The sequence below is a fragment of the Ostrinia nubilalis genome, chromosome 27 (assembly GCF_963855985.1).
Source record: "Ostrinia nubilalis chromosome 27, ilOstNubi1.1, whole genome shotgun sequence".
Classification (NCBI taxonomy): domain Eukaryota; kingdom Metazoa; phylum Arthropoda; class Insecta; order Lepidoptera; family Crambidae; genus Ostrinia; species Ostrinia nubilalis.
This window is the reverse complement of record NC_087114.1, coordinates 8,886,940-8,910,336: the sequence shown is the minus strand read 5'-3', so window position 1 is coordinate 8,910,336 and position 23,397 is coordinate 8,886,940. Positions and strand designations below refer to the sequence as shown.

The 23,397-nt window shown below is 37.2% G+C and overlaps 2 protein-coding genes across 2 annotated transcripts; one reads left to right on the top strand and one right to left on the bottom strand.

Annotated features, from left to right (window-relative positions):
• Nucleotides 1–321: 321 nt before the first annotated feature.
• LOC135084949 (uncharacterized) lies at nt 322–6,102 on the bottom strand. The gene is made up of 3 exons (XM_063979706.1): nt 5,966–6,102; nt 4,383–5,367; nt 322–1,290 (listed from the first exon to the last, which is right to left on the bottom strand). The coding sequence occupies exons 1-2, from the start codon at nt 6,048–6,050 to the stop codon at nt 4,391–4,393; spliced, it is 1,062 nt and encodes a 353-aa protein (XP_063835776.1). The 5' UTR covers nt 6,051–6,102; the 3' UTR covers nt 322–1,290; nt 4,383–4,390.
• A 7,208-nt stretch (nt 6,103–13,310) lies between these two features.
• LOC135084824 (zinc finger protein 99-like) lies at nt 13,311–23,240 on the top strand. The gene is made up of 4 exons (XM_063979566.1): nt 13,311–13,518; nt 14,200–14,390; nt 22,211–22,618; nt 23,128–23,240. The coding sequence occupies exons 2-4, from the start codon at nt 14,207–14,209 to the stop codon at nt 23,238–23,240; spliced, it is 705 nt and encodes a 234-aa protein (XP_063835636.1). The 5' UTR covers nt 13,311–13,518; nt 14,200–14,206.
• Nucleotides 23,241–23,397: the final 157 nt, after the last annotated feature.

The following is a 23,397-nucleotide window of genomic DNA, read 5'->3' as shown; positions in this document are numbered from 1 at the left end:
GATCGAACTTCACTTCAGGTAAGTTCGTTTGATCATTCAATTATCCTGCCTTCGTCTTCTAGATTTATTTCTTACTATGTAGATGTTTAGAGAAATGATCTATGTTGCGAATACCATAGAAAAACAACATGATTTAAGAGTAAATCATATTTTTATTAAATTTGAAAAACAATAAATATAACAACATTTCTGACTTCATAATATTGTAAACTATTGAGATCATTTAACAAAAAAAGAAAAAATAATATTACTAAATACATCTTTTTTAATCTTTTAATTTGTAATATCTGAACACTAAGATAATGAATTTAATAAATTTATAGATGTGTCAACAATCGGTCTATTATAGAAATTGGCAAAAACGGCTGATTGTGCTGACCAACCAGCACTCTTCCTTATGGTGTCTACATTCAAACCAGCACGGAATGCCGCGGAAGTTGAAGCGTGCCTCGTGCTATGGGCCCCAAAAACCGAAGTATCAATCCCGCAGTCGCAAAGAGTTTGCTTTATCCAGCGCCCAATCGTTTGAGATGAAGCAGCCTTATGCGGTTTTTTAAAAGTTAAGATAAGGAGTTCTTCCGTATTTCTGAGAACTGATGTTGCTTCTACATATTTCTGCAAGACTGCAGCTGGGCATATTCCCGGCCTTTGATTAAAAAATGGGAGATTAAGGATAGGTTGCGACCTACCAATTGCAGAGGTTTTAATCAAATTAGTTATTGGGATTATTAGTCGATCATTATATGTTTTTATATCTTTCAACTTTATTAGTGAGAGTGTTTGAGTTCTTTGCCCACTAGCTAATGCTAACAACATCACCAGTTTTTTACTTAACATAGCCAAATTGATTTGATCATTGTTCATATGTTCTAAGTAATTTAGCACAATATTTGTGTTCCACGTAACATTATAGCGAGGAAACACGGGCTTCAACTTAAAAATGCCTTTAAAAAACCGTTTTAAATTTTGATTTCCACTAATATTATTTGTCGATATCAAAGAAATTGCTGACCTGTGACTATTTAAGGTTCCATATGATGCCCCGTTATTAAAACATTGAGAGAGAAATCCTATCAAAGAATCAATGTTAACATCAAAAAAATCTATTCCATTTTTTGTACAATACTCCCACCATCGTGTTAAACTAGACGTATACTGAGTAATAGTATTTTTTGCTATTGAGGCAACCATGACGTCCAGAGCCGACTCTGGTATTAATTGTTTACGGAAACCTTCCCGGATAACACACATGCTGCCAGGGAAAGGTGTCGGTGCAACGGGTGCGTCGACCTGAAAGGAGACGATAGTAAATATTTACTTGGCGGGAAAATAAGGATGTCTTTGATGCACATAGATTTGAACAAGGGATACCACGGTTGAGATGGCCAGTGGGGTACCACAACTATCCCAGTGGCACCATCAGAGATTATCTTATTGAGGGTTTTCAAAATAAGAGCAAACGGTGGAAATGCATAAAAATAAAATTGAGACCAATCAAGCGTAAACGCATCTATGTTGAAAGCAAATGGGTCTTTTTTCCATGAGACATACAAGGAACATTTAGCATTAGTTCGTGACGCAAATAAATCTATACGAGGCTCTCCAAATAAAGAAATTAAATTTCGAAATTCTCGTGAACCTAGCTCCCATTCGGTGTCTATATTAATCCTTCGTGATTCTCTATCGGCCTCAATATTTAATGAAGAACGAATATATGAAGCGAAAATGTATATTTTTCTTTCTTCGCACCACTTCCAAATCATTCTTGCAACGTGATTGAGGTGCGGGAATTGTACTCCTCCCATCCTATTAACATATGATATAGCAGTGGTGTTGTCCACCCTTAAAAGGATTTCGCAATTCCTTTTATTTTTGGCAAATGATTGAAGGCCAAAATATATGGCTAATAGTTCTAGAAAATTTATGTGATGGGAGCGTTCGGCAATAGACCAAAAACCACCGGTTTTTTCAGATCCACAGGCTGCGCCCCAACCTGTGGTTGAAGCGTCTGTATAAATTTCTAAATCAAATTTTTGTCTACGTATTGGGTTGACTCCGTGTACTAGATTTCTTTTCCACCAATGCAAATCATCGTGTAAATTGTTAGTTAAATTTAACCCACTTGTTACTAGCGTTTGATATACGGATCAACATAAAAATTAAATTATTATAAACAATGAGGGCGGTTTCTGATAACATTGTTTATGTTATACGATTGCTGTGGGGTCCCTTTGTCCATCAGAAGTTTTCTGTTCTCCATTGGGTGTCACATTTCAATCGTAAGCGTTTTGTTGTTTTCATAAATTTTACGATGACTCTTTCAAGGTTCATACAAACATGATAAGTATTTATTCTAAAGAATTTATTACCGAAATATGAAAGTTTGTAGCCCACTTTATGTAAATCGATAACATAATTATAAACATTTTTATAGTAACTGTTACTAATTCAACGTTAAACTTAGTGATCCGTATAAGGAACGCTAGTAATATGAACTGCGGTATTTTGTTGTCTTAGCGCCTGCCTTCGAGGCCCTTTCTTTTAAATGAAATCATTGAAGAACTGGAGAAAAATGAAGATGAGTGTATCCCTAACTCAATCACAATTTTCCCGCCGGAAAATCCGGAAAATTGTAATGGTGACTTAACCAAAGAGAACTCTGGTGATGAAAATAAAGTGTCAATAGATTTGCCTGGATTACCTACAAATGAGAGCACACGTAGAAATCACTAGAGAATTCTTCATCCAGTGATGATGAAGAAGACTGCATCCCGTTAGCTTAGATAGCCAATTATGCCCTAGACAGGGTCACGGTCAGTCATGTTTTAAGATATGAAGAAATTATTGTTTGTAAATGAGATGATTTAGTGTGATTACAGTTGCTTCAAATGCATTAAAAATTGCGCCAACTGTCAAAACCAAGAGATTTTCTCCGTCACATAAACAGAGGAGAAGTATTTTAACATCTCAAATTCAGTCACAACACACATTTTTATGAAACTCACGCTTTAATACAAATGCAATGTTTTTTGCAAGAAATATAATATTACCCTTTATCCCAGAAAATGTTTTGGGCATAATATACAGTTCACAGTCCTGGAATTAAATTTGAAAAATAATAAATTTAACTCTGAATATTTTTTTATTAATGAATATTCCATATTTTATGCAAATACATTAATAACTTACGCAAGTCGCAAAGAGTAGGTATTATCTCTAAGTTCATACAAGTGGCCGTACATATTACTAGCGTTCCGTATATCAAACACCATTTTCCAGCGTTTCCGTAAGACCAATTTTTTTTTTGTATTTTTCCTGTTGCCTTGATGCATTAAATAGGCAATATATGCAAAATCACAGGAATCGTAAGAAAAAAGGGATATCCGTAACAACTGGGTTAAGTAAGCGTCGAAATTATCATTATTTTTAAGCAGCGCTAAGTATTTAGCCCTTTCTAAAATCTTAGTATGCAACCAACCATAAGCTATTGCAGGACATGCTGCGGCAAGGGAACCAAGAAATCGAGCAAATTCTCGTATGCGAACTCTTTTTGAATTTAGAGTAATTTCTATCAGTTGAATTAATTTCTGACGTTTTGTTTGTGGCAATTCTAACGTCATAGATGTGGAATTCAGAATAAAACCTAAGAATTGACATGACTTTTGTGGGGTAAGATTGCTTTTAGTGAAATTTATAATAAACCCCAAGCGTGTTAGTAGGTCAAGTGTGGTTTGGACATTGTTTTGACAACTGTCTTTTGTATCTCCTAGACACAAAATATCGTCTAAGTACCGAACGGAAATAAAGCCCTTAGCTCTGAGGTGGGCCATGACTGGTTGTAATATTTTAGTGAATATATATGGTGCCGATGAAAGCCCAAATGGTAATGCAGTAAATTCGTATAAAATACCATCAAAACAAAATCTTAAATACTTTGTGTGGCTCTCATGAATTGGTATTAAAAGATATGCATCTTTTAAGTCCACATTGGTCATAAAGCAATCTTTAGTTAAAAGTTTGGTTGCTGTCCTAATGTCTTCCATCTTAAAATGTTCGGCAAAGACGAATTTATTAAGTTTCTTTAAATTTAAAATAAACCGCATATTACCGTCGCTTTTGGGTATTAAAAATATGTCTGAAATAAATTGCCCTAAAGTTGGTTTACATTGTCGAATAGCCTGTAACTGTAATAAACGATTGATTTCATTTTTCATTGCTATTGACTCATTTTTAGAAAAAGTTTTATTAGGCAAGCGCTGTGGATCTTGCAAAGGCTCGGTAATAAATGGGATTTTGTAACCTAACACTGCATCTAATACAAGATTATCTGTAGTAATACATTGCCACTCATTAAGAAAATATCTTAAGCGACCAGCGTGTACCTGATGAGCTACGCTGACCGGTTGAACGAGGGCCGATGTGCGGCTACTGGGGGTTGCCGACGCGGTGGCGGGGGCGGCGGCGGTGGAGGCTGACGACGAATGAATCGCTGCGGTGGAGGTGGAGGTGGCGGGAATCCTCGTCGGCGGCTGGGGTATGACGGTGTTGGTCTCGGCCCACCGGTCCGGTACTGGTAGGTTGCGGTGACTCGTTGCTGCCGCGCTCGGTTCGATGGGCCTCTCCCGTTTAAATTCGAGGCTGAGGTGCTAGCAGATACTTGAATCATTTGACTAGTTCGCTTTATTCCTCTGGAGTTCTTGACTAGATCTCCTAAGTTCTCCCCGAATAAGAGCTGGTCTCTTTTTCTTTCCTTGAAAGGCTCCGCTAAGGATTTATCAATTAACGGGATAATAACCGTACGTCGGGTATCTGTCTCGGTGAAGTGAGAGTCAGCTAATAGTTTGGCTGCATCATTCAACGTACGGATGATATCGGGTACATCTGGGTCCTTTTTTAACAGTCCTGTTATGGCCTTGCCTAATGCCGACAAAGATTTGCCAAGTTGGTTTTGCTTAGCTAGTAATCTCTTATCACGTGATTTGCATACTTCCGCCAGCATACCTCCTATTTCAGGATTTAAATCGGGGCTCTTAGCTAATGGCAAATTCTGAGGGATTAAATACTTTTTTAAAAGTTCTTCTTTATTTTCCTTTTTAAGGCCACATAGCAAAATATTTCCTAACTGCTTAGCTAAATCAGTTTGAATATTTTCGCCGAATTCGGTTGTCTCTGGTTCTAGATGACCTAGGGCCTGGAGAAGTGTTGGGTCGAACGCATCCTCCTCTTCAGGTGGGTTGTCTTCCGGAATATAAATATCTGCGTTGTTATTCTGTTGCGATTCCTCTGAATCAATCAGTAGTAAAGAATCATGATTCTCTTCAGAATCCCCGTAGTTGACGGGTAAACCCGGATCATCTTGAAGATGTTCTGAAAAACATTTAGTTTTTCTATTAGATAGTCGCAATCAGGCCCGATTATGCGTGAATAAGTATAAACTTTTAAGCAGTAATTAGTTTAAGTAAATAGCAAATTATACGCACTGAATTATAGCAAGCTTATTTAGGAAGTACAATAAACTAGGTATTTACTAGCGATTTTTTATTTAAAAAAAATCATGTTATCGATAAATGCGACGGTATCTACATAATTTTGATCAAAAGCTCATATTTCTGCTTATACTCGGGTATCCGAAGAATACATCGGATGAAAATAATAATATATTCCCGATGAATGCATGGGGAATAGACAAGTATTTATAAAAAAACTTGTATAAATATGAATTGCTATCTGAAGAATACATCAGATGCTTAAAATAAACGTTACCGATGAATGCATCGGAACGGAACAGTCTTAAATAGTATTTGCCAAAAAAGTGTGCATTTTCCATGTCCAAAATTACTTTAACACTCCGAAGAATACAACGGATATTTAAAAATAGAATAAACAAACAATGCACTAACGTCTCGTTCGTTACAAATGACTCACTTTCACTTTTTGGTCGATTGAAAATAAGTAGCTAACTTACCTTCATTTTGCACATCATTTTCATCGTCCGAGTAAATTATTCGCCTAGACCGTTTTGCTTGCAATTTACGCTCATATTTTTTCATTTTCCGTAACCACTTTTCTTCGCATGATTCATCCTCGTGCTTACGTTTCGACATTTTTTGAATCACAGATGAACGTGTTTGCACTTGTGCGAACGCCGCGCGCGCACGGACAAGAATGAGGATAGGAACTATGGCACTCCGGCAGGTAGGGTAGGAAAGAGAGGGGCAATTTTTGTCTCTTTTACTCTAAACAGCTTGTGCGATATGGTTGGCGCGTAGCGGGACTACTACATAGTAAGAAATAAATCTAGAAGACGAAGACAGGATAATTTGCCTAAAATCCAGAAAACCGATAAAAAAAAACGCTTGTCTGCAACGCTTTGAACAAGGAGCCCTAGCGTAAATCTTTTCTCAAAACAACACTTCAGGCTCTCTTCTGACCGATTCAATAATTTGCTTATTTTAAATAATTTATTTAGAGACTTATAGGCCAGTAGAATTAGATTTTATATCTGAAATAATTCCTACAAAAGATTTTATTGCTTTAATGGCTTCATTGGTTGCCCATTAAGACTCTCCTAGATTTTCGACTTCGACGGAGTTGTGCTTAAGTGGTGGGGGCCCTCGAAAGGGGCGCTTTTTAGGTTTTCCGGTTATACCACGTAAAGGACTTACTCTATCGAAAAGTGGTCTTCCTGACGGTTGAAGGGCATTTAATCCTGCATCAAATGAGGCCAAATTCATATGTTTTGGACAAACCGTTCTCGTGCAAATGTTCGGCAAAGTAGAAAATATGTGTATTTAATGACCCTCTCCACGTCCAATAGCTCGTCACCCGTAGGCTCCCAAGCCTTGTAAAGGGTCGCCTTAACCAGCGTATCCCTGTCAAGGCTCACGAGTTGGATTCGCTTATCCTTGTTCGTCCCAGCCGTTCCTTAACTGCGGTTGCTGCACCTCTTCCTGGCACTCTCCTGAACGACTTTGTGTTACCTAATGTGGCTGCCCCTCTTCCTTGTACCCTCCTGTACGATTGCATTGCTTAGCCACATGCCTGGTCCAAGGTTCGACGCCACAAAATCAACTTCGTACGTGTGAAAATAGTTTAAATACTATTTTCCGTGCTTGCAACATTTTTCCTTACTGCTTACGCCCCTTTCGGGGGCCCCCACCACTTAAGCACAACTCCGTCGAAGTCGAAAACCTAGGAGAGTCTTTATGGCCAACTAATGAAGCCAGTAAAGCACTAAAATCTTTAGTAGGAATTATTTCCGATTTAATTAATTTTTGTGTTTAATTCTACTGGCCTATTACTCGTATGGGAAAAAAATATAGCTGCTCTTATAGGCACTTCGTACTTACATTATAACGTTTTGTGTTTTTCCAACAATGTTTGTAAGCTAATATTTCTAATTTCAAGATTCATTTCAGCTTTGTAAATGAACGTGAAGCCCCAATTTTATTACACAGAAATTCATAGTTTGTTTAGGGAACCCATAATTCTGTACCCCCAGTGAAAAGGGATCTAACTCGACTTAGATCAAAATCGACTTTATAACATAATGTGAATCTCTGAAAAATTAGCTATTTTTGTATCTAATCGGTATGTTTCTACGACGTATAGAAAAGAAAATAATTTTGTGCCAAATGATACAAGTAAGGCTTTGTGAACTTTTCTTTCGTGTATATTGATACATGTCTACTTTTAACAAAGTGTACCGGAGGCTTCTTTCACTTTTTTATTGTGTCAAGAGGTATGACTCGTGTTACTACTTTTTACACGATTGAAGTTGTTCAGATTGAATTTGTGATTAACAATATAAGATGTCGTGTAAAATGTTGTAAGTTACTTAGATCAAAAACATTTGAAAATCGCAACTAATAATTTGGTTAATTATTTGGTGTAAAATGAAACAACTTAGCCCAAACGTCAGATTAAAGGAAAAAATAATGTCGTAGTTTATAAATCAAAGAACTTTAGTTAATAGTTTTAATAAATCTACTAGTAAAACATATAATTTAATTCATAGTGCCTAACGTTGTCAATAAAAGTACTTAATGAGTGCATTATCGAATTTACAAGAGCTCCAACTACCAGAAATCTTTATAAACAAAACTCATCACCTTTGACAACAAATTGAACTGGGCGAGTCATGTCGAGAACAAAATAAAAATGGCCTGTATGTATAGCATTCCATCAGTGCAAGAGACTCATTGTATGGCCCTCTTACATATATTATTATGGATCACTTGTGTGGTGACACAGAACACAACTATCCACAGCAAGATCAATACTCCAAAGCCTGCAACGCCTAGTAAGCATAGCGGGCACTAGTTGTATGAGAACCACTCCATCGACATCACTTGAGTACCTTCTGAATCTTAGATCTTTAGACCTCTTCATTCAGGAGGAAGCGCAAACAGCCGCCCTAAGACTTAAAGGTAAGAACGGCATATAAAAGCAAAACAAGGAGACAGGACATTCCACGATCCTGCACAAAACCCTAATAAAAGAAATACCTCTCACCGAGGCACCCATCGACAGAATTCCCTGTGTTCACATCTTCAACTGGAGATATAATATCCAGCTTACAACGGAAACGCAAGATTGCTCTGGAATCAATGAAGTTAGGATATACACTGACGGCTCCAAAACCGAAAAAGGTACGGGAGCTGGTGTCTTCTCGAATTACCTAAATATACTAAGAATATCTACAACACTAGATACTCACAATACAATTTTCCAAGCAGAATGCAATCAGAGCAGCACAGGCGATTGCAACCATAGACATCCGAGGTCTGAATATAAAAATAATCTCAGATAGTGCAAGCAATACAAAGCAACTTAATATACTACATTATAATACTTATATTGGAATGCCATGACGCGCTCCTAAGTCATTGCAGACGCAAATGGCGTTACCCTGCACTCCTGAAGTGGATCAAAGGGCACAGTAACTCCTTGAGCAACGACGCAGCAGATGAACTTGCCAGAAGGGGATCGTACACGACGGTATTTGGTCCAGAACAATTATAATGCCGATACCATAAGCACAGATCAAGACCTGGCTGCACTCCAAAATAGAAAAATAACACCACACAGAATGGAAAGATTGTGAAAGATGCAGGCAAACAAAAGATGCAGTTGTGGATATATCGAAAAAGTTTTCCCGCTGCCTCATAAGACTAAACATGGACAACATCCGCAAGGTCCTAAGTGTAATAACAGGTATGTTAAACAAACACCTACACAATATAGCTGTTACAGACAGCCTACTGTGCAGAAGATGCATGGAGGCAGTAGAAAAACCGCAGCACGTGCACAAGGAGTGCAAAAGCGTAGCAATCAACAAGCTCAAATTCTCCAATCACCAGGGTCGCTGCAGAAGGCCTGTAGCGACCTAGATAGGCTGCTGCTACCTGGGGGATCTGGAGCGGTTGAAATAGGAAGATAAACTACAAATAGCGCACAATGGTCTAATCAAGAGGCTAAGTGCAATATTCGATTGCCCTGAAAAACTAACTACGAAAGTCCTTATGAATGGATACTATGTATAAAGTAAATAATTATGTAAATGGCATGTGTTGCTGGACTTTATCTGCTTAGCTCGCAAGTATAACATGTCTTGTTAATTCATGTCTCTATTGATTTAAGAAGATTCCCGCCTTAGGCAGTTCGATATTTTCAAGTTATTTATGATTTAAGAATAGGCTGACAAGGGTGGCTAAATTTCTTGCGCTGCTTCTTCTCAACACTGGCCCATTTATGCCCCAAAATAATTGTAGGGTTCAAGTAATACTAGGACGTGTTAAAGGGCTTTTTAAAAGCCTCTTTGTTGAAAACAAATGCATTTTATGACTTTACTTTTATATTATCCTTCTGTAGCCAAAAGGCAATCAATATAGCTTGACATCACCATCTCTGGTCCAGGGTTTGATTCTTATTAGGGTAATTGTAGAAAACAAACTTTTCTCTGTCTCCTGTCTAATTAGTTGATGTGAAACCATTGTTGTTTCTGGTCTTTACTACACAATTGCTTCAGCTATACTTACTTTAAAATAGGAGATAATGTATGTGATTTAGGCCGATTTCATTCATGGTATATGGTGTAATAATTAATAAAATAGTAGTTTCAGATCAGAATAAACATTTAAGGAGTAAATAATTAGAATTCAGTCTCAAATTCTAGCCTTATTCCTTTACAGTCGCCACTTATATCACTTTACACAAAATTATTAGGATACTTAGATCGCTATTATGTAAGTTAGATCAGTTTACACATTTTTTTTCTCACCACAAAATTGGTGTATATTGATATAAGTAAAATTTTTTGGACTATTAACCCTAAATGACCTGAAATAATGATTCCTCATAGTGTAATTACTTATGTTTGTTTTACAACTTTTTCTAAAATTGAAGAAACAAAAAAATATCAACAGAAATGGCGTAAAATGTATCACTTTACACTTGTTAGCGGGTGGTCAATTCAGTGTGGTGTAAAATGATTTATGTCCCATTATATCACTTTACACGAATGTAAAGTTGTCGTGCATGGTGATATAACTAGGTTTTTATTTAATTACGAAAAAACCACATGCTATATTTCCCAAACTGGCACACTGCCTAATCATATCTAATATTACCTTTCACCAAAAAAATATTTCATCCAGTTATCTCTAATAGCGACGAAGCAGGATTTTTTTTAACTTCAAATGCGATTCCCCAAAAATCACCATTTTCGACTTAGATCCGTTTTCACTGGGGGTACAGAATTTTCATGTTATGGATATGGAAAATATTATTGTACCCTACTTAAGTATGTAGGTAGGTAGATAAAACTACCCATGGGTTTGTTTCAAGGAGTATTGGTATTTTCAGTAAGTTTAGATAAAAAATGCATTAAAATTCTTGCACTAAGTATGGTAGACAGAGTAGGCAAAGAGAGTAGGCGGGCAGATAGTCGATTTAAGGTCTACTGTAATAAGAATTAAGGAAAGTTATAAGACAGATGACACTCCCTTAGTATTCTTATGCTCGACAGAAATGAGCGGATAATGTGATTATTTTGGAAGACGAATCCCTGCGAGTTTGTTCCGGAGGGCAATATTTACTCGAACGGGCCTTTCCTCTTGTTTAGCAGGAATAAACAACTTCTGATCAGAAAATAATTGTTTATGTAGTTGTAAAAATAAAGTTATTTACTTAGGTACCTACTGAGAAACTATAATCGCCCACGTAGACAATTTGCAGATACCTACATAAATTGTTACTTTCGTTTCCTAAAAATAACGTGTTGATTTCGGTTTGACTTGATTTGACATGCAGCTCAGTAGGCTTATGCCCGTATTCACAAACATTAGGTACCTACCCCGTGAGGTCTCACAATGCGCGTGGACGCACAGGGTGACAGAAGAACCAATCACAGAGCTCTATTCAACGATGTGCGTCCGATTTGCTGCTTCACATAGGTAAGCAAGCATCGTTTGTGCTGAATACGGGCGTTACCTACTTACTTACTTACTCGTATATTTTTACACAAAGTTTCTTTATCTACAGGGTGGAATTTTGTAATGCCACCTGGAGGGAAAGTACTCTTACTTAATACCTACTGCATATAGAAGATTTTACTCAAAGAAAACATTCCTTTATTTTTGAAAGGAAAGAGAACTGCATTCAAAGATTTTTGAATTTTTTTCGAAAATTCACTACCATACCATAACGTAATATTCTGTAAATAATTGAAGATTTCATGGTTTTCCTTTCATTTAATTATTATTTATCAAGTTTGTTAGAGAGATTTCATCCCTAATGATCTATGCAATAAATACTGAATGATTTTAGTTGGTTCAATTCCCGGGTGTGGCATTAAAAAATAAAGGAATCTTTTCTTTGAATAAAATTTTCTATCTACAGTATTAAGAGTAGGTACTTTCCCTCCAGATGGCATTACAAAATTCCACCCTGTATAAGTTTAAAATTGCTCAAGTGCGTGTGATTATGAGGTTAAAATGTAAAATCTCAAATGCTCTAGGTATAACGCCGAGACACAAAGGAAGGCCAGAAATTAGATCTTCCGCAGATTGCGCCCTGAAGGGATCCCTGAAAGGTTTGCGCTTGCAAGTTATTCATGCATTTTCTTCGAACCACGCCTGAAAATTTCCTTGTAAAATAAGTATTTCTATACATTTATAACAATCTAAACTACATTATTTAACCTACAGGCCGTAGCGGTTTAGGTGCCTACTTGCGCAAGTTGATTGGGTAAGTTGATAACACTTGCAAATAAACTGGTATACCTACTGGCATTAAGTAGGGTTTTGACGATAGGTAACATTATTTACCCGGAATCCTCAACTATACAGGGTGTTAGGTAAATGGGTATATGAGCCGACACTAGCCCATGTTAACATGGGCATATAAATGGTATGGTGAAGTCAGAAATTTGATATCATCATTTTATTTTTTTTAATTTCCATACAAAATAAATTGTATAATATCCGATTTGTATGAAAAATAAAATAATTAAAATGAAGATATACATTTTCTGACTTCACCATACCATTTAACCATTTATATGACCATGTTAACATGGGCTAGTGTCGGCTCATATACCCATTTACCTAACATCCTGTAGACAGATGAACTGACTTATTTTACTTCCATCCAACTGACGTAACACAACAATACTGTTAAGTGTTAACATTGTTGTAATGACGGCAGACTTATGTAAAATGGTGCCAGCTAGCCAAGCGGACTTAGGACAAGTCTTACCACCAACGGAACCGATCAAAATAATTGAACCCGGGACTCTGGCGTGCTCTGGCTCTGAAGCTACACCTTACCACTAGACCACAGACTAGTCGGTTAAACACACTAGACCAGGGTTTCCCAAATTTTTTTTTGCCAAGGAACCCTAATTGATTATACTTTTCCTAGCGGAACTCCCGTACTACTCCGCCCGCACGCCCTGCCCCTCCCTTGTGCGTAAACAAGTCAGTGCGAGCGAACAACGTCGGTCACGAAACGTGGGATAATATTTTTTACGGAACCCTTGCGGCCTTTCCACGGAACCCCAGGGTTCCGCGGACCACCATTCGGGAACCGCTGCACTAGACAATGCATTCTGTTTTCTGTCCAAGACCACAGGAGACCACTGAGCAAGTACTTATTGACTTTGTTTTAAATCGGAGATTATAACGAAGTTCCAATACCGGTAACGTTATTTCACTTGGTCGTTAAAATAAGCGCTGCGTGCAAACCGGAACCGGAACCGGTGTGCCGCTAATAAATGTCACTGTCAGCCTGACTGTCAGTGTCAACAACGTTTTGTTGTCGTTTGCCCGACTCCGAAAACAAAAATGTTTGTCGGTGACAATTTTTTTTAATTCCTGCAGATTTTACTGAATACCTAACGTAAATTTTGTTTTGACTTTGTTGTGAAAAGTGAAGTGTTTGTGCTGAATCGAGCTGATATCTGCTTCTTACTAGTGAGAGCACCGAACATACGTCTACCGTTGTTCAATTCTAAAGGTCCGTGTGTAAAAAATATGCCGTAAATCATACAAAACAGCACTTCACGCGTTTCTCTGATCATTAATGCTCTCTTATTTGCAAGTTTTACGGTTGAAAAAAGCGGCAGAAGAAAACGTTCCTGGCATAACCTATCATAATACCGGATGACGTCGGTTTTGTGACCATTTGCCTATAACTAACTATGCCTAAGGCTCTTTCTATCAATAATTACGACGTGGTATACATTAGATTTAACCTTAACCACTCGCCGATGTTATTATTTTGATATTATACATCATACTTAACAAGTCTGTATACATAACCTTGTAACCCCGAAAATTCGCGTTAAGGCGATGTAGACAAGCCAAGTGTTCGCGTATACTTCGGTGCTTTTTTGTATAGTTGCAAGGACGTCACTCTACAGTCGCCCGGATGTTATTGATGCGTGTGGCCCAGATCTTTCTGACTTGAGAGCCATTATAATTATTATCAATTATTTTGGCTGAGTAGCACCACCTAACTGACCTACCGGTGTTTTTTGTATGGAGTTTGACAGACTTTTGATGTTAGTTAAAATTAAAGTAAGATGGTGCAACCCAGCCTTAGTTAAGTTTTTGTAGTACTTAAGAAAATAGTAAAGTTCTTGTGCAGATAACATAGCTACCACATTAAAACATTTATCTTCCCTCCTCATTTCAGGTACATCATGATGGTGTCCTGTGAAAAATGTTCCACACAATCCAGCAAAGACGACATGGTCTGCTGCAAGCAGTGCGGCTGCCACTACGACCGCAAGTGCACCGAGGGCCTGTGCGACGAGGCGGGGGACTGGATGGTGCCGCCTACAGAAATTAAACAATGGCTCTGCAATAGCTGCCGCCAATCACCAAGTATGTTTCTGTTATTAATTAAGTCTATTGGTTTGAATTCTTCTATGGATATCTACTAAAATACTTGATGAGCTAAAAAAAAATGAATGAATGAAGAATTTAAATATTTCCAATAAGGAAATACCTATTTAAATTCTTCATTCATTCAGTATTCAAGGTTTCTTATGCACAAGCAAATGTTGTTGCACTAAAAAAAAGATGTCCCAATTCTGGCCCAGAGGTTGTACACCATTAAAATAATCAAGGAAATTATATTAATTATGGGGAAAATACAAATAACTATACATGTAATTTAGAAGTTCAAAAATTAAATCTATACTAATATTATAAAGCTGAAGAGTTTGTTTGTTTGTTTGTTTGTTTGTTTGGTTGAACGCGCTAATCTCAGGAACTACTGGACCGATTTAAAAAATTCTTTTTGTGTTGGATAGCCCGTTAGTTCCTGAAGGCTTTAGGCTATTTATCATCACGCTAAGACCAATAGGAGAGGAGCACCAATCAAGAATATTTCAAATCAGTGATTTTTTTCCTTTTGAGAGCTGACGCTGCGTAAACGGTTAAAGTTTCGCAAAAATCATGTATCACAGGATTGTTCCCCTTTAAAAGTTCTTTAAAAAAGTCCGCGGTAGCATATGTCTATCTTTTAAGGTTGGCTCATAGTAACCATTTTTATGCAAAAAAAATCTGTTTTAAAATAATGCATTATTTGCGAAGGTGTTTTTATAAACATGATATTAATCCTTATCCAAATAAATAAATTATTCACCACAAGTATTTAATTTTAAACATTCTTGCCCTTTACACCATTCGATTTCAATAAATATCTTAGGAGATATCGCAGTTTTAAAATCACATCGCAGCAAAATAATGATCAAGTACTACGCGCGCTACTGATGGATCAATGCACAGCCTAAACCGCTGATCGTAAAGACCTGAAACTTGGACGGTGTGTTCTTTGTATGACGTAAGCATCTGATAAGAAAGGATTTTCCAAAATTCTACCCCTAAGGAGGTAAAAAGGAGGGGCAAAGTTTGTATGAAATAACGAGATTCCTTCGTTCAATCTACTTAAAATTTTGCATAAGCATTCTATAACAGAATTAATGGAAGACGTGTTTCGTATTTTAGTGAAATGCACCCCCTAACTATGTTAAAAAGGGGTAGAAAGTTATTTTAGTGGTGATTTGCTTCAAAGTTGATATTAATTACTCATTAGTGCATTTTTTTACAATCATGACGTCATGTTAACGACTACCATACTCTAGGGGCCTCCACTTAACCTCGGAGTGGGTGCCCGCTGCGTGCGCTCGCCCAACAATGCATAGTAATGCATGAAAGTCATGCCGCGGGCACCTGCTTGCGCTGTATACATAAACTCATTTTCGCGCGAGAGTTTTGGCGGAGGCCCTTGAGGTAGTGGGAGTAGTCTTGAGGAAAAGCTCCTTCTCCCACGGCCAGTGGCATGCTGGAAGCTTGGTGATTCTAGCACCCGTAGGAAAATATAAAAAAAAGTTTACCAATAATACTGCGGTAGGTGTAGTTTTCGATTTCGTTGTAAAAAAATAATACCACCGAGTAACTTTCACCGGATCAAAGGCCGAGCTGCATATTCATAAAATATAAGAAAAAAATATTTTCATGTTTATTTAACCTGATTTTTATATTTTAAAAGTATTCAAACATTTAGATAATAACGTTAAAACATTTAAAAATAATCGTATGAGAACGTTTTCGACTTCTCCACGGACGAAGTCGCGGGCAAAAGCTATTTGTAAAATAATTAGACTAAATTATTAAAAGTGCCTACCCAAAGTCATTATTCCACGCGGACGAAGTCGCGGGCACAGCTAGTCAATTTAATAATTATAACTCCCAATAGGCATTACAAGATGGAGTTAGATGAAAAAAATAGATGAACCATAGACTAAAAACGTCAATTGCTGTTAGATTTCATGTGTCACTTTGACATAATAGTTCTTTTCTTTGAAGTTTTTACTACCATTGAGTTTATTAACTAAAATCCCTGTGCATGTATATTTATAATAAATTTAGTAAAAGTGAACAAGATAAGTTACGATATCTACAAAAGAAATGCATATAACATGTGCATTAAACTATTTAATAATCTTCCTGACTATATTAAGCTGCTACATGGTAGGGAATTCAAAATAGGGTTGACAATATTGGTCACATACAAGTTGTTTTTATTTACTTAAGGAATATTATGACTGGAGGAATTATTCTGACTATAAGCAAATTAGGTAGATGTTATTTAAATTTTAATCCCAACTAGTAATATATATTATAAATGCGAAAGTAACTCTGTCTGTCTGTCTGTCTGTTACGCTTTCCCGCTTAAACCTCGCAACCGATTTTGATGAAATTTGGCATAGAGATAGTTTGAGTCCCGGGAAAGAACATAGGATAGTTTTTATCCCGGTTTTTGAAACAGGGACGCGCGCGATAAAGTTTTTCTGTGACAGACAAAATTCCACGCGGGCGAAGCCGCGGGCGGAAAGCTAGTTAATAATAAATTGACTTGTGTAAAACATTTGCATGCTGGTTCATATCTGGCGAATGTGTTCTGCTCCATTTCATTATGTAACATCTAATGTACCACATTCTGCAAATAAATAATTTCATTTTATTTCAAGAAATGTTGATATTTATTTATAGCCTGACCAGGAACATAAAAACCCTGGCATAGAGGCGCTTCAATTGCATTTGATAGTGCAACACTGAGTACAGTCGTACATGTGTTAAATTAATAGGCTAAATTCATGGACCTATAAAAAAAGGCGGACGGAACTCGCGCTACAACAAAACTGTGACGCAAAATTTTGGCGTTTGTCTATTGTGTGAGTGAATTTAGGGATGCCATGTTAGCCAAAACATTTTACCCATTTATCTTAAGAAAAACATAGATGGGCAGATATGTTACTTGGAAATGTAGACGGAATTATATCGTGCCATTTGAAAAGGATGAAAGATGAATACGTTGAGGTAGACGCGAAATTTTCAAATTTTCTTACTTTGTTTGCAAGTCAGTGTCAGGTACGATTCACGCAGTTACAAATTATCAATCTTGTGTACCTACGTAATCATAATCTTATGTATCATCAATATTATTATCTCTGATAGATTTTCCACGCCTTTGGGAAGGATCAAATCTGCCTACAAAAATACATCCCATTAAAACACAGTTATTATGATAAATTATTTTATTTCAATAGTATGCGTAATAAACACCTAAAAAGTCTTAAAATTATAGATTTCCCACTTTTCGGGTAATTTTCCCACGTAAATAACTGAGAACACTGGCCTTTGACGTATTATTTTGTCGGGTGATTCAGACATTCAAAACGATATTCCCCCTAGACCCTGGTTTTTTAAACACAAATACTTACCAAAAAGTTCTGTATCAATTATATGTCGGTTGCGAATTGGTCATGCGTGTACTCCGGTTCACCTTGCGAAGATGCACATAAAGGATAGTTCCTTATGCGAATGTGGCTTAGACGAAGGCACAACTAATCACATTTTCTTCAATTGTCCAAACGTAGGTTCCTCCTTATTTGATTTCCTTCCTGAAAGCGTTCCTCGCCCTACTAATATTAAATGTTTATTAAATTCTATGGACCCACCGCTTTTGAAACTACTATCAAAATTTATTCAATCCCGCAAAATTCGTTTGTAGGTAACCGAATTTTTTTCTTTCCTCTCCCAATCTTTCGTCCCACCTACCCTCTTCCTTACATTTTAATTTCTATGTTATGTATCTATTTGTGGTGTCTCAATTTGTGTTGTCTTTTTTGTTATAGGTACACAAATAATAATTTTGCTTATTATTAGAAACGTTAAATATTTTTGTTTTTTGTAAACCCTGTTACTTTGTCAAAACTGTTTACGTGACATTGGCGAAATCATGGTTCTCAAAACCAAGCCGTTGCCATAAAAAAAGAAGAAGAAGAAGACGTTTGATTTTAATATTTTAATGTTTATAAAATCGGGGAAATAAGTGATTAGATTATTAGTTTACCTGTGAAATGTGATTCCTTGATTTTTGTTCGTTCGATCAGAACGGTTTTTACACAATTTCACCACGCAAGACATGTCGTATTTGTGTTTTTTTTTCGCCGCGTAAATGTGTCAACTGTGTGAAGTTTGCACTCGAAGTGGTGTATCAGGGTATGAATGTGTGCGTGCCGGCCTGTATGTACAGGCGAGCTGGTATATCCTAATGTCACAGTATTTTGTTGATGAGAATCCGTCCGACTTTTTTTATAGGTCCATGGGCTAAATTTATGTATCAGGATTCAGGATTACGGGCTAATTTGATATTTTCATAAATGAACGAAAAATATTATTAAAGGTAACCTGGTTTAAATAAATTAAATGAAACCATCAATCGAGCTAGTAGGATTTATTTTATTATTCATCAATAAACAAATTCAGAACTTGAATATTCAACTGCAATGTCTGCTCATGAACGCTTCAAACTCGGTACTTCTTTCCCAATTCCATAAAATTCAAAACTTAGAAAGTGACAAAAAACTTTAAAATAGGTAGTTGAAACAGACTACAGCTAATTTTCATAGTGGACTGTACTATACGATTAAACATGTCAGTCAATTTGACAACCTTTGTCGGAAAAATTATTCAATGAAAATATTGTCCGAACCCTTAGTATTTCTCTTCGACAAATACATTAACACATCGTGAACCACTTTTCTTTCACGACTTTAAAAATATTTTAGCAATTTAATTCACAAAATCAATTGCACACATTTAAAATAAAGTTTGTTTACACTTTGACAACAATAGACTGACATGCAAGGTGACATGTCAATGAAGTTTTCAGTTACTGTTGCCATTAAAAGAAATTAGTACCATTAGTTTTCCGCAACATGGCGAGGGTTTTTATGTTCCTGGTCAGGCTATAAAAAAATGCAATCTAAATAAAAAAATTTAACTCTATTTTAAAAAATTTCTTTTTTAATCTGTTCTTCAAATGTCTAAAATGACATTTGTCAGTGACATTATTCCTTTAGTCTTAGATTAACCCATTTAGCCCTACCGTACCCTATGTGGTACGGTACCTTTATGAAAATATTTCGAAGAACCAAACTGTTGTTAATTTGTAAAAATGATTGTGATAGTAAGCGTAAAGTGATTATTTTACATAAAAATATTTAAAAATATGTTTTAACAAGTGGTTTTGGAAATATTTATAAAATTCCTCGACAGAAAACAAAAAAAAAATTTACAATGTATTTAAGAAGGTATAATTTCTTATTATTCATGGTAAATTATGTTATTTATCGATTTTATTTAAAAAATAGAGTACAATAGATAACATGACTACAAAATAAATATTATTGAGATTATTTTTATAGGGTTTATTCCAGTCTAAAATAGGTGTACCGTATAAGGTACAGTAGGTCTATGCATGAGCACATCATGCGAAAAAATATAATTTTATTTTTATTATTTTTATTTGTTTTAGGCTATTGATGCTTCACTATATTGCCATAACTCTTGAAAAATTTTATTATTTCAGCAAAAATAAAGCAATGTTGGTATTTATCTACTGCTATCTTGTCAGATGACCGCTAATGATGATCAGACTGACGAAGATTTAGGCGATAAAGATAGTGTTAATGTAAATAATTACCCTCAGAGTTTTCTTCGATGGATTTGCTAAATTTTCATCGTCGTGTTGCTAAATGCGATTATGGATAGCACTAAACGTAAAAAATCAGAAGAAGCCAGGTCTTCTTCAGCTAGCCTCACTAACTTCGGAGAAGGTAGGAAAAAAGAACCAAATGTAGTTAGTATCACAGAAAACGTCTTACAAAATATGCCATGTGTGATACTAGTGATTATGTGATTTTATTTTTATTTTATATCATACAAAAATAAATAAAAACCTTCTTTGAACAACGACTATGTTTTGCTTGCTTATAGACCTACTGTACCCTATATGGTACGGGCTTCCCACGGCCCCCTATTTATGGAATATTTTTTTAAATATTTTTTTCATGATTTTTAGGCTCTCCTTTGTAAGTTTTTGCTGAAAAATCAATTTTTATTTACAAAAATAATTATCGGTCTAAATGGGTTAATAAAACCTAGATAGATAGTCAGTGCACGAAAGGTGAGGCAGATTTTAGTAAGCCAGAATGGCTTACTCGTAAACGTCACATGAACTGTCAAAGTGAAAAATTGGTAAACACGTCCGATGACTTTTAATTAATTAAGACGGTTTGTGCTGTGAAAGGGTGTCTAAATACATCAGAAAAACTAAAGAAAGTGACCAGTGTTACATTTCATAACTAAGTACTACGATTCGACGCGTATTTTGCTTGAATTTGGCTTTCAAAAATTAAATACGGGAATGATACCAGTAACAAGAAAATTTTTTTCCCAATTGTTCGCCGTACAAATACACTTCCTTTTTTATGAAATCGAGACTCTTCAGTCGATTTATCTTATTGTAATTAGGTAGGTACTTTGAATTCAATAAATAAATAAGTACATGATGCGTTTTGTTTTTGTTAGTTATAAAATAATTAAAAACGTATTAAAAATTTCCCTACTTTCGGGAAAATCGCCTTCACTGTCTACACTCCCCAACAAAATTGACACTAATGACATAAGATTTTTGCCTCACTCTTGACGAAGCGTTTGTATGAAGACTATCCATCTAGGTTTTATTAATCTAAGCCTTTAGTACACAAACTACTGTGTTTTTTGTCGAATGTGTTTGTGCTATTTTATTATCTCTTATGGACTTATAAGTTTAATTTTATTTAATGGAAAAAGGTTTTTTGAAAGCAGAACGTCCAAATCTACCAATAATCAATTACGAAATTTTTTACATTCTGTTCTGAAGGTAGAGTGTTGAGAAATGTTAAAACAGCAATGTAAGTAAACATACTCATTATTTTCACAAATCTTGTTACTTGGTTTTTCGTAGTCGTATTGTTTACTGTGACGTCACGAGCTGAATCAGCATAGCGGGTTGGCGGCTAGCGTTTCCGCGCGAAAAATCGAAATTGTAAAATCCAAGTTTTATAAAATTTGAATTCTATTGATTCATTACAACCTCAGGATTGATTTAAACTTGTTTTCAAAAATAATCCCCTGGGCATGCTTAGTGATTACACAGACAAGAGTAGATTTTTCAGGTTCTTTTTTTTATAAATAACTGCTAATCGCAACAAATAGGTACCTACTTGGAAAAAAAATATATATTACATACTAGCTGACCCGGCGAACTCTGTTCCGCCTTAATTAAGGCAATAAATACGCCATCGCAATTTTTTCCTTATTTGCTCACCGTTTAGACCTACCCTGGACTACGACAAACATTTTAAAATCAAAATTAGCTCATTCTCTAGCTGGGCCAGCCGTTCTCGAGTTTTAATCAGACTAACGAACATCAATTCATTTTTATTTTTATAGATAGATAGCTTTCCGCCCGCGGCTTCGCCCGCGTGGAATTTTGTCTGTCACAGAAAAACTTTATCGCGCGCGTCCCTGTTTCAAAAACCGGGATAAAAACTATCCTATGTTCTTTCCCGGGACTCAAACTATCTCTATGCCAAATTTCATCAAAATCGGTTGCGAGGTTTAAGCGGGAAAGCGTAACAGACAGACAGACAGACAGAGTTACTTTCGCATTTATAATATTAGTTAGGATAGGATTAGGATTAGTTAGGATTAGTTCACTTGATCAAAAGTTTTGCTAGTAGTAAAATAAGAATTATATTTATTTAAAGATACTGCTTAAAATTAATAATTCTTTTTTTGCGTAGCGCACGTGCGCTGCGACATGTGCAAGAGCATAGTGCGCGAGACGAGTCGCTACGCGGCGTGCGGGCGCTGCGGCCGCCACGTGTGCCGGCGCTGCGCCGCGCTGCCGCCGCCCGCGGCGCTGCGCCGGGCGCCCTGGCTGTGCCGCGAGTGTGAAGGTAACGTGAGCGGCGTGCGGGCGCTGCGGCCGCCACGTGTGCCGGCGCTGCGCCGGGCGCCCTGGCTGTGCCGCGAGTGTGAAGGTAACGTGAGCGGCGTGCGGGCGCTGCGGCCGCCACGTGTGCCGGCGCTGCGCCGGGCGCCCTGGCTGTGCCGCGAGTGTGAAGGTAACGTGAGCGGCGTGCGGGCGCTGCGGCCGCCACGTGTGCCGGCGCTGCGCCGGGCGCCCTGGCTGTGCCGCGAGTGTGAAGGTAACGTGAGCGAGCGAGCGGCCACGTGGCGTGCGGGCGGCTACGCGGCGCCCGCACGTCACGTAGCCGCCCGTTTGAATAATACTGAGACGTGTAAAAGGGTTTTTAAAAGCCTGTTTGCAGAACATAAATGTTTTGCCTTAGTAACCTTAGAATTAAGCACTGACTATGGTGTTCTTTTGAAGCGAAATGCAGCCGATTTATAGTCCGGTCGCCGAGCACGTAGAATTTCGTCCAATGACCCCAAACTACCTATCCTTATCGCTCGCGCGTAAATACATTGCTGTCGCGACTGTGCGACGGACGGCAGCAGTGAGTGTGCAAGCGCGACAGTAATATAATTACGCGCGAGCGATAAGGATGGGTAGCTTGGGACCATTGCACGAAATTCTACGTGCTCGGCGACCGGACTTTATCATCATTTATAATTTGGCTACCTATGTACCAGTAGTTGAAAGATATTTTGAGTTGGAATATGTACCTTATCTTACGCTTGTCGTGCCCCGCAGTGTCGGTGCCGACCGGCGACCAGCTGTTCGGCTACTCGTTCGCGAAGCACCCGGCGCTGTGGAAGCCGCACGCCACAGAGGTAACTATTGTTGTTTACAGAAGAGTATACTGATCATAATGTTGGTAAAAGATGTGTGTCAAGATGTTTGCAAAGATGGACAAAAAATACCATCGGCAACAGTGTTAACTGCCCATTGCCGGTCATGTCGTCTCGTTCTATCGCAAAGAATCACCATTTGATGAAAGCGAGAGCAAATACGGAAATGGAT

Bases quoted from the DNA above. Each gene is read 5' to 3' on its own strand.
- LOC135084949 (XM_063979706.1), bottom strand. From the start codon at position 6,050: ATGAAAAAATATGAGCGTAAATTGCAAGCAAAACGGTCTAGGCGAATA. The intron at 5,368-5,965 runs GTAAGTTAGCTA...AATGTTTTTCAG, and splicing joins AAATGATGTGCAAAATGAAG to AACATCTTCAAGATGATCCG.
- LOC135084824 (XM_063979566.1), top strand. From the start codon at position 14,207: ATGATGGTGTCCTGTGAAAAATGTTCCACACAATCCAGCAAAGACGAC. The intron at 14,391-22,210 runs GTATGTTTCTGT...TTTTTTGCGTAG, and splicing joins TAGCTGCCGCCAATCACCAA to CGCACGTGCGCTGCGACATG. The intron at 22,619-23,127 runs GTAACGTGAGCG...CGTGCCCCGCAG, and splicing joins GCTGTGCCGCGAGTGTGAAG to TGTCGGTGCCGACCGGCGAC.